Source organism: Taudactylus pleione, unplaced genomic scaffold (genome assembly GCF_031769625.1).
Source record: "Taudactylus pleione unplaced genomic scaffold, aTauple2 ptg000373l, whole genome shotgun sequence".
Classification (NCBI taxonomy): domain Eukaryota; kingdom Metazoa; phylum Chordata; class Amphibia; order Anura; family Myobatrachidae; genus Taudactylus; species Taudactylus pleione.
Window position 1 is genome coordinate 4,241,890 of NW_028284774.1, and position 12,064 is coordinate 4,253,953.

The 12,064-nt window shown below is 39.8% G+C and overlaps 1 protein-coding gene across 3 annotated transcripts in view; it reads right to left on the reverse strand.

The window, feature by feature from the left end:
* EVI5 (ecotropic viral integration site 5) overlaps positions 1–5,599 on the reverse strand; it is a 118,666-nt gene extending 113,067 nt beyond the window's left edge. For all 3 annotated transcript variants that reach the window (XM_088444904.1, XM_088444903.1, XM_088444902.1), the window contains exon 1: positions 5,373–5,599. In XM_088444904.1, coding sequence (XP_088301030.1) covers positions 5,373–5,521 — 149 coding nt within the window. In that variant the 5' untranslated portion in view covers positions 5,522–5,599. The remainder of the gene's footprint in view (positions 1–5,372) is intronic.
* Positions 5,600–12,064: the final 6,465 nt, after the last annotated feature.

The following is a 12,064-nucleotide window of genomic DNA, read 5'->3' on the forward strand; positions in this document are numbered from 1 at the left end:
TGAAGGTCAAGTGGGCCTAGAACGCACCAGTCGCTCCAATTCGTCCTAGAGATGCTCAATGGGGTTAAGATCTGGACTCTGAGCTGGCCAGTCAATCCGGGTTACAGAATCTTCTGTATACCAGTCCAGCATCACCCTAGAAACATGACAGGTGGCATTGTCTTCCTGATAAAAACATTTGTTGTTTCCGTAGAACTGCAAAGTGCATGGGCCTCCCTACCAAGTGTTCTTGTTGAAATCACCACATTACTTGCCATTTAGGACGCGTGTGCAATGGTATGCATGTTATACATTTCAATTGCACGGAGGTGTCCAATCACTTGTGTACAGAGTGTATATACACAGCTCCCTGTCAGTGCAAAGCATACAGAAGTCATTACGCTTATTGGTTCAACGTTTCAGATTAGAAAATTACCATTTTATTTGCAAAACAAAATTGTACGTTAATATACTACACAGATAATTAAATATCTATCTTATACACACATCCAATGCAGCCCTAATAAAATTGTGGTAATTCACCTGTGTATAAGTACACCCCGCCTTCTCTAATACCAGGAGGGGAAAAAAAAACCTCATACCATACACGCAGAAAAACAAAACAAAAAAAAAAACAGACCCCTTCAAAAAAATAAAACCTTACACTTCCTATCACATGTATTTGAAATTAAAATAAAGCATTGAGTCTTAGGGATCTGTGTGCATTGTACACCCTGCACCCATTATAAAATACACCTATGCCAGAGTTCAGAGTTCAGAGGGGCCCTGCACTGCAACAGCCATAACAGGCAAAAATCGGTAAAAATCGTGGGTTTTGAAAATCCATTGCTTAGTAAATATTCCCATTAGAGAGGTTTATAAAACATGCCACACCAGCACATTTACAACTTAATATTGACAAATAAACAATATCCACAAGGGACAAAATGATGAAAACCACCAAGAAGATGTACATCAATGCAGCTTCCTTAAGGCATTGAAACACTTAAAGCTTGTTAACAGAAAAGTGCATTTAAAATAGTAAGGTTTATGGTCATCTGGTTTCCACTATTGCATTTTTACAGACCAGTATAACTCTTAAAAAAACACAACATAAGCCATTTCTCATGTGTAAATACACGCCATTATTGCTAAAGCACTTGATAACAAAATACTAATGCATCTTAAGTGCACATCAGTTGTAATTCTATTTCATCCACTTTCCCAGGAGATGTATGTAAACAAGCACATAAATTATCATCTTGTATTCTATTACTAGACAAAAACATTAAAAAGAAACAAAAAACAAAGCACAAGCTTGGAATACTCTTACCTTAGAAGATTTAGTCCCGACATACCCAAGCAGGTACTTGCTTTCAAACAAACTGCAAGACAGCTACACAACGTGTTCCTACTTTAATGTGGGCACTGATCTACTGTTGATCAGACAGAAGGATGTTAAAATCGATTCAACCATTCCTGAACTCTGGAAAGCTAACAATGTGTTGACACAACCCAAGCTTCACAAAAAACAACCTTTGACCTCCTGTTCAAAACATGGTCATACTATGACTGACACTCAATGCACTCAGAAGTCTAACAAATATCTTCTTTTTTTTTCCTTTTTTTTTTTTAATTTAAGATAACACTTCCACAGGTAACAAAACACAACTAAAAAGTCTTTAGAAACACAGGTAACAGGGCCACAAAAACCACCACCTACAGTCAGGTGCATAAATATTGGGACATTGACAGAATTGTCATATTTTCACCTCTATTCACCACCACAATGGCTTTGAAATGAAACAAACAAGATGTGCTTTAACTGCAGACTTTCAGATTTAATTTGAGGGTAATTACATCCAAATCAGGTGAACGGTGTAGGAATTACAACGGTTTCTATATGTGCCTCCCACTTTTTAAGGGGCCAAAAGTAATGGGACTATCAACTCATTACTCAGGGTTACTGAACCAAATACGCCAATATCTCCAGCAATAAACATCTCCTAGCAGTTTGTGTTTACAGACCTCTATCACAGGGAATATAAAGAAATACTCACATCCACTCTGTAATGCAAGAAATGACAGGAAAGAAAAAGCTCAAAGTAATACAACAGAGGACAAAGGGAACATGTCGCTAAGATTTCTTTGATGCCACAACATTGGGCATAATTGAAAAATACATGCGTAATCATGAGACTGAGCCTCCTGTAAGGTGAACTCATTCTGTCAGCGCAAACAGTAATTAGAATTTCAAAGCGGGCTCACAGAAGCGCTGTGCATCAATACCACGCATTGGTAAGAACATAATTACAACCACTCCAGATGATGTTCTATTTTTTTAAATGTGCCAATGCCAAGGAGTGCAGATCACTGCCCCGTGTACCTAAAACCAGACATCAAGAACTCATACACTGACAGTTGAATCACACAAACACTAAAGCTGAGTACACACGTAAAGATTTTCTGTCCAACCATCCAACTATTTGATTGGTTGGAATGAAAATCTGGTAATGTATGGGAGTAACTGATGATCAGCAATTTGCTCCCAAATGCCGGAAAATGGACAAAAACTGTTGTTTGTTAAATGTCTGATCTAAACAATTTGTTCAAACTTGTCTGACGCCATTTTCATCTGTTTTCTGCCATTTGGGAGCAAATTGCTGATCATGAGTTACTCCCATACGTTACCAGATTTTCATTCCAACCAATCAACTAGTTGGATGGTTGGACAGAAAATCTTTACATGTGTATGCAGCTTAACTCAGATCAGAAGAAAAAAAAAAAAGAAAAAAAAAACACGGCACGCACACACACAAACCTCAGTTCTGCACCATTTGCTACATTGCCTGTGACATATGATATTTGGGATTTATAGGAGTGTTCAATAGAAAACAGTAGACCGTAGCAAGAAAGCTTGGAGGACCCAATTTGAACTAAGTTAAAGAGACAACCTTATACTTTGTCCTCCCGATAATGATCACACACAGAACAGACTAACAGAGGTTCCCAAAGTGAGCCATTACAGTCCACGTTTTAGGGATATCCATGCTTGAGCACAGGTGACTTAATTAGTACCTCAATCCATTTGATTTAACCATCTGGACTCAAGCTTGGATATCCCTAAAACGTGGACTGTAATGGCGGACTTTGGGAACCTCTGGACTAACACAATATCTATTTTATTGATGTGCTCAGTCACCCTGGTATCAAACAGCCCCCTTGAAGCCACAAGTGTACCTGGCCGCACAGCCCGAGTGCAAAACGGATGGCTCTTGCCCAATTTGGCCAACCCTTGTGTGGACACAACAGCTATCGATTAACTCTAGAGCTCAGCAGCAGAATCATAGCATGCAGCCAACTTTCCAGGACATTTCAAAATGCTAAAACAATGAATTACATGAAGACAGAAAAACCAGACAGTACAACACTGCACCATTGGTTTACTGGAGCTCGTTCACATCAGACCTCTCAGGTCTCAGTGGGCAATCAGAACTACATTTACTAACCGTTCGTTAAATTCACTGCAACATTTTAATAATTTACCCATAAGGGTGCAGTAAAATTACTTATTCAACGTTTTCCTTTATGACAAATATGTAATTGTATTAAACCAAGTTTGGAATATATGAGTGAATACTCTGAAGACATTAAAATGACTAAACCTATGTTTCTTTATATTTGTCTAATCTGAACATTCTAGAATGAATGAGTGTATAAAATACTGTTATTCTAATGGTGCATACACACAGGACATATCGATCATCCAGCACACCATGTACCCACCAACGATGTCCAATGACCAGGGATCGTCACGGGTCCCTATAGCAACCTGGTCGATATCAACCAGGTTGGCCTGCATGCACGGACGATGGACGATATAGTTATCTTCCATGCGTGCCCACCCATCGCAGGTCGTTGGCCACCGAAAAATGGACGATATGAACGATAACGATATGATCGAAATTATTATCGTTAATATCGTTCATTTTAATCATACCGTGATTCACCTGATTACTATGACAGTGTGTTTAAAAAGCTTACCTTTCAGGCCAGTTGGCATACTTTCTCTTCAGCATTATACATTTTCCCCAAGACACTCATAACACCCTTATTGATCTGCAATAATCCTCTAACACCACAATAGCATTGGTACATGGCTTTGTGGTACAATATGGGATGCATGACATCATTTGATGAGGGACATGATGCAACTGAGGCAACATTATACCCAGGAAGTAGGTAGGAAAAAGAGAAGCACACAACTATTCTGGAGTCAGTTGCATTCTTGCAGAGGGATATCACTACGCTTTGTATATAAATTCAATGGTTACACGTAATTAAGCAATTTTTTAGGGTTTATTTTTTTTTAGACTTGTACTACAAAAAGCAAGTGCACTTATTCTAATGATCAATTCCGCGCACATTCATTCATCCACATTGGGCAGGACAGAACAACTTGTCACCAATCAGATCTATGCATTTACAAAAGCAAAGAGTATTCCATCAGAGAAGTGTGCAGAAGCAACTTGTGCATGTGACGGGGGGCAGTGTAATGATGTGAGATGGGGAATGAAGGCAAATGGGCTACTGAGAACTTCATCATGGAATGAGCAAGTTCCTAAACAGCACAATAATAGGAGACACTTGTGAAACTGAAATAGAAAGATTGTGCTACAATAAACACTACCATTGTAAATCAAAGACATACATAACATTAATCTTGTTTTGTGAAGACTCCACAGCCAGGACATAATTAGTCTGATCTCACCAAGTGGACCTCACTAACTATTTTAGAGCACAATGGACTAGACGCAAGTTATGTGTTTATGTGCATGGGGGTCATGTCGATCACCGCTGAGTTTAGAGGGGTCCTAGAGAACATGTAACAAAACTGACCCATTCATTCTCTATCTCAGTCCTGGCCAACCTGTGGCTCTCCAGCTGTTGTGAAACTACAAGTCCCAGCAGGCTTTACAGGCTGATCAGCATGAGGGTATACCGAGACTTTTAGTTTATCAAACAGCTGGAGAGCTACAGGTTGGCCAGGCCGGCTTTATATTGTAAGCAGTAGAAAAAGTTATATAAATCAATGGAAACGGGAGGTGAAATATTTTTACTTTAACAGCCATTTAAAACTCAGTAGCTGGATAGATTTAAGTGGGCAATGAAATGGAACCTATATTTCACAATGTAAAAGGAGGGCATGAAAAAAAAATTATATTTAGAGCGTTCTCTCTGGATAGGTCCCATTTTATCCATAATCCCCCATTAGTTTAGCACACACAAGCCAGCACATTGCTGTATAGAAATGATGCACATCTATATGCCAGCTAACTGAAGAGAGAAACAATGTACGACCAGCATTAGGTGACTTATGATGCATCACTTACCGGTTCTGTTCCTCTAGCTTTGCCAGCAACACTTCGTCATCTGGACTCAGCTGCACCGGGGAAGATGGGGAAAGTGCTGGTGTAGACAGAGTGGTGGACGACGATGTAGTGTATAGTGAAGTTGATGGACTCGCCACCTGACTTGCCATTTGACTGACAGTGTGGGACACCGTGTTCTTCACCCATGAGAGAGTAGAACTCAGTTTTTCTGCTACCTTGTCTGTCGCCACCTGGAAGCAGGAAGAAGGGGGAAAATAGATTTGTAGCGTTTTTCCAGTTTGGATTAGTCTTCCTCTTAGGTCGCACATTACTATACAAGACTGCAAATTAGTCACTGAAAAAGTTTTAATGGCATCCAAAATAGTGAATATTTCAGTGCGCCTCTTAAGCTGACCACACAAAGATCATCTGTCCAACCAGCCAACTAGTTGATTGGTTGGAATGAAAATCTGGTAAGGTATGAAGGCAAATGACAATCAGCAATTTGCTCCCAAACGCTGGAAAATAGACAAGTTTTTATTAAATGTTTGATCTAAACAATTTGTTCAAACAGTTTTTGTCCAACGACCATTTTCATCTGTTTTCAGGCATTTAGGAGCAAATTGCTGATCATCATTTAGATGTGTGGCCAGCTTTAAGGCACACATCCACTAGAAGACTGCATGATTACAACATTATAATCGTGCAGTTGTTTGTCTGATGTGCCTGCACTGAACGAGCAGTCGTTCAGTGCAGGCACATCAATCATCTGCAAACATGTTGAACCTGACGATATCGTCAGGTTGTACAATATATTTGTACAATGATAGATGTGTAAACTACCAGCGGGGAGCACGCATCGCTGGTCGCTTTAGACATTTCTTAAACAATCTGTCCAAATGGTGTCTGAACGGTAACGATATTGTTAAATCGCTTAATTTAATCATCTAGTGGATTTGTGCCTTTACTTTAGAAAAGCAAGCTCTCGATAGCAAACCTTAAAATGGTTTAGCAAACCAGCAACACAAATGTATATAAGCCATTTCCACTAGTCATTGGGAAGACCATTTCTATACACCCACGTCTTATATTCGTTATTTCAATTGTAATTACCACTGAGCTTCCATAGAGGGCAGTGATAACTGATGTAGTGTCTACATCTGTTTTTTCAAAGCTGAAATGCTGGCACGTGAAAGGGGACAATACAATGTATTATTTGACTTTTATAGCTGGTAGAATTTACTAATTGACTTCTGTTATGGTATAGGGCTAAGCACCACTCTAATACTACGGATATTCTAAATATTGAGATAATTGAAGATATTAATACCATTTACAACTGATATGAAGACAAGGATAAACCATTACTAAGGGCCAATGGTTTTTCAATACACTTAATTCTGCTGTAAATTAGCAAAATTTTCTTCCTGATCACAACTTAATCTAACGCGCACTCTTTGAACTAAGGTGTGAAACCCAAAAAACACGCAATCCAATTAGAAAGGCCAATTTGCACTACTCACTTCGAGGTTGCATAAATTTTGTACAAAAAAAAAAAAAAAGCAAAAAGTGGGGATAGCTTCCTGGAACCCCCCCCCCCCCCCCCCAAAAAAAAGGGGACACGAGGTAGTGTCATAGTGTCTTAAATGGTGCCAATTGGCTGATTTTTGCACTTTAATAACGGTTGTTCTAGCATTTTGGTGCACAGGAAAATGCTTGTACAGCGATTTAGTAGCATTTCTATACAAATTTGTTTAAAGTCAGAATAAACGCTTTTAACGCCCATCTTCAAATACAAACCCCCTCTCCCATCAACATCATTTAACCCATTTTTGAGCTTTTTAGAGAAATTCACCTGAAAACTGACATGTCTATTGGACTATTGGACAAATGATGCTATTCATTGTGAGGAGTGTGCCAGAGGTTCTGCACTACATCCCAACATTTTTAACCTTAACGTATTTTGCCTACCTTTTCACCTGCTCAAGGGGGTGTGCACAAAAGTTTCTTAATTTCCTTTAAAAAAAACTATGCGAATTTGCTATTAAATTGCAACGGAATTGAGCTGTGAGAGTTCGCCGTAAGAACAGCTTACAGAACTGAACTCGCACCTAATTGAATTGACCCCTATATGTATTTTAAGTTTAGTGATCTTTTAAACCAATGTTAGCTGCTCATAGCAAGTCCCTGGGGAAGAGATGGTATCACAGCACAATATACTTACTGTTTCACTAGAGAGTCCCTAAAAACAATTTGAAAACCAACCCGCCAAGATGAAAAAGCTTCATTTTAGCTTATTTTGTCACTTTAAAGCAGAGTTTGCATCAAAGAGTTGGGGACACAATCAAAAGATGATTTAAACCAGTATTATCAAGCAGTAACTATTTAAGCACATAGTGTGTGTGTGTGTGTGTGTGTGTGTGTGTGTGTGTGTGTGTGTGTGTGTGTGTGTGTGTGAGAGAGAGAGTGAGAGAGAGAGAGTGAGAGAGAGAGAGAGAGAGAGAGAGAGAGAGAGAGAGAGAGAGAGAGAGAGAGAGAGAGAGAGAGAGAGAGAGAGAGAGAGAGAGAGAGAGAGAGTGTAATATATATATTATATACACACAAGAATTTTTCAGTGCTTAAATTGCAGCTAGATGTCAGCAAAAACAGAATGTAAATACAGAGTACAGAAAGTCTGAAGGAAAAAAACAATAGCAGCTGAGGTTTGTGCGGTTCTCTAGCAGTTGCACTGTTGCACAGGGCTCACTTCTGTAAAAGTTATGCTGTTAAACCAGCAATATGTTGTAGATTCCCATTTATGCCTATGCCACATGGACTACTATACAGCTGACACAAATAGGAGTCATTTTCCATGTAACTGTTATTTACATGGAAGAGCAAACAGTAGTTAGTAGTGTGACATGCTCCTATGAAAAGGAAGAACTACGGAACCTGAACTCACAATGACCAATGCCCAGTGATCTAACAAACCTGTTCCCACAAAGCACAGCTGAAATTTACTTGCAACTCTAATCTTTTCTGATCATCATGAACAAGACTGGACCTCTGTAATGATCTCAGAGACAACAGTTGCTGCTTATAAATGTAGAGAGTTACAGGACCATTTCCAGACAAGCTGATGTCCATCATTCCACAGTGAGACAGATAATACAAAAATGGAGAACACTGGGGACTGATAACTACATAAAGAGTGCTTCCCCCAAGCATTTTTAAATCAGAGATAAGATTGGATAAATGTGTTGAAAAATTTGTAATAAAACCCCATGGTCTAAAGCCTTTTTAACATGGCAAATGTTAATGCTCAAGAAATCAAATCTATCACATTTTAGGACTTGGTGAGGACAGACGATTGTTGTAGCCCAATATGCACACACATATGAAAAGGAGGTATATGATACCAGGACAGTATGCAAATAGAAAATGGCAAAGTAGTAAAAGAATTTGCTGCCCACAAAACTTTACATTGTTAAAACGGTGTGGGCAGCGGGCTATGTACATTCACTATAATTATGCAAGAGGTCTGTAACAAAACACATCCTCTAACCAACAGGGATTTGTGGCTTTACAAAGTTCTTTCTTCTTCCCTTTTTGGCTTTGATTTTTCTGACAGATCAGCATATACTTAAATACACTAGTTCCCTTTTATTTCCTGTAGTCTACGTCCATTCAGCAACACAGTTTTCCTTTAAACCTCACAACTGATCAAAAAGGCACACCGACTAGCCATGTCCTTCTAGTTCTGTAGTCGCTTCTTTAAAGCTGCTAATTCTGCCTTTTGGCTTCAGATTTATTATTATTTTTGTAACATACAGTATATAGCAGTTGAACACCTGGAGAGTTGAGTCACCTCTAGTCTCCCACTCACAACCCCATCACTGTAACTAAGCGAACGATAGTAGATTTAACAACAACAACAACAAAAAACACAACTCATTTTCTGAGCATTTGCAAAAAGTATTAAATACCATACTTCAGAAACAATATGACACCCAGTCTAAGTATAGACTTCATCATTCAGGTTTGACAATTTTCTCATCAAACAGTTTGAATATGCTTAAACAAAAAGTGGGTAAAGATATTAAAAAGATTACCAGATAGGTCAAAATGAGGACAAATAAAAATGTAACAAAGCCAGAGACTAAAAGATAGCAATTAATGACTTCAGTAAGAATGTGTTTTTCTTCCCCACAAATAAAGCTTGCCACACATCGAATGATCATCATTCCAATCATCCAATAGTTGGCTGGTTGGGGTGATAATCATGTCGTGTGTAGGAGCAGACAATTACAGGCCAAAATATGGCTGGAAACTGTCACTCCAACTAGTCAGATCAAACATACTCTTTACAGTACACGCTACCACTGAGTGATATAATCAGATGTCATGCAAACAGTACTCAGTACACTGAGCAAAAGCCAGGTTTAGTTGAGAACCCAATACAAATACTAAATGACCGTCTTGCTGAGCTCCAGGAGCGGATGAGTGCCAGTTGGCTGCGACTCAATCCTGATAAAAACAGAGGTCCTTGAGCTCACAGTCAAAAAGAACACTACTGCTTAGCCAATCAACTGAAAGTTTACTTGGAGGCTCAGATTTGCAAAACACTGAACATGTTGTACTGCATTGTGGCTCGACACTAAAACACCTGTTATCAGGCGCAATCAAATACTCATTCTTTTATTTGGGGAAAATACCCAGAATAAAGCACTTAAATCCCTCCCTTAATTTCCTTTTTTTTTTTTTTTTTTAAAAGACAATAGAAGTAGGTGGGCATCAGTCTTTTTCAGTTGGATAGAAATGGTAGAACGAAGAAAATGCCCCCTCCACTCAAGCAGCCAGCCTTTTGTTGACCTACGTATGTTGAGTCAAGTCTAGTTTGAAGCAAGTTGTAAAGTCAAGACTGGGTTTATTAATTTTAAGGCTATGCACTATTTAGATACCAAGAAGTCATGAATGGCAAATTTCTGTTAAGATGTAATTATGAAAGATCCCTAAACAAGCTTCTAGGATAATTTAGAAGGGGGTGAAAAATAAAAAATAAGAAACCCAGCTTAACTTCGTTCGGGATGCCGGCCGTCGGGATTTCGTCACGGGGCTAAAGATAGGCGTCGGGATGCCGGCCGCCGGTAACCTGACTACATCCCATGACTGGCTTGACACATGCAGCTTCCTGGCACGAGTGTATGCAAGGAACACGAGTAGTACTATATCCACTGGCCACCAATGCTGTTTACATAATGAGAAGACTATCTTATGCTAAATGTAAGGTTTAGCTGTATTTAATAAAACATATGACCTTAAGAAAAATCTGGCCACTGCAGTTTGATTTGCAGCATACAAACTGGAATTATCAACAAAAGATAACATCCAGATAAACTACTCTATACTATTATCTAAAATACAGCTTTGACTTGTCAAATAGTGAAGAATGACAAGGTGGTGTGTAGAAGTGTCTTCACACAGGGTTGTTCTTAAGTGCCCATCCACTAAAAGACATGAAAACGACTGCACAATTACAACATTGTAATCGTGCAGTCATTTGTCAGTCTGTAATGTGCCTACACTGAAGGAGCAGTTGTACAGTGTAGGCACATCAATCACCTCCTAACATGCTGACCCCGACGTTATCGTCAGGCTATCCAGCATGTTTGCACGATGATCGATGTCTAAATGACCAGCGGGAGAGCGCATCGCTGGTCGTTTTAAACACTTTGCAAATCTTTTAGAAGACGATTAATGAACGACTGAATGATTACGTTAAATCGCCCAAATTAATCGTCTAGTGGATGGGCATCTTAAGACTTAAACGTGATGCACAAGCGTCGTTGGCTCTATGTCCAGCAGCATATACTCCAGTTAAAGCGCTTTTATGAATCAGTTAAAGTGAGGCTGAAGAATGTACAAACAAGCCTAAGAGGGTCAGGGACACAAGGATGCAGCTCAAAAACGCATTTGTCACCAAATGCAAGGAGGATAAAGGTGCAGGGAGGGCTCTTGCCATTGATGCATTATAAGGACACCTAATTTAAGTGCCCATGCAACATGAAACCGAAAAAAGCCGTCTGCAGAAACAATGTTAGATGATTCCGTATGTAGAAAGTGAAAGAAAAGTAGGTTGGCCAGCAGCTGACAGTCTTATGGCCGGTACACACTAGACCAATGATTTTCAACCTTTTCGACACGAGGCACACTATCTGGCTCTGCGTTTTGCGTGACCAATAAAAAAACCAAACATTGGCTCCCACATAAAATATACACACACTGGCCTCCACATGAATAAAACACACTACATTGGCCTCCTACAGTACAAGTATACACCACAGTACAAGTGCGCCGAGCTGACGGCCACGGCACACTTGACAACCGTTCGCGGCACACTAGTGCGCCGCAGCACAGTGGTTGAAAAACGCTGCACTAGACTATATGTTGTCCAATACGGCAAGGTGACATGTCGGCAACAGTCTAGTGTGTACACTCAGGGTCGCTGACTGTGCATAGTCAGCGGCATCGCCGTTCGGACCTGCATACAGGTCCGACGGGTAACAGACAGCAGGGCCATGCCGCCAAATGTAGCATGGCCCCCGCCATCATGATGTCGCTCCCAACATCGGCAAGTGTGTATGCACTTGCGGAACCCCCTCCACAGGTTGGCTGGGTACACATTGTTAAATGTGTACCCAGCCTTAGATTTTCTACAATGACTAGTTAATCTT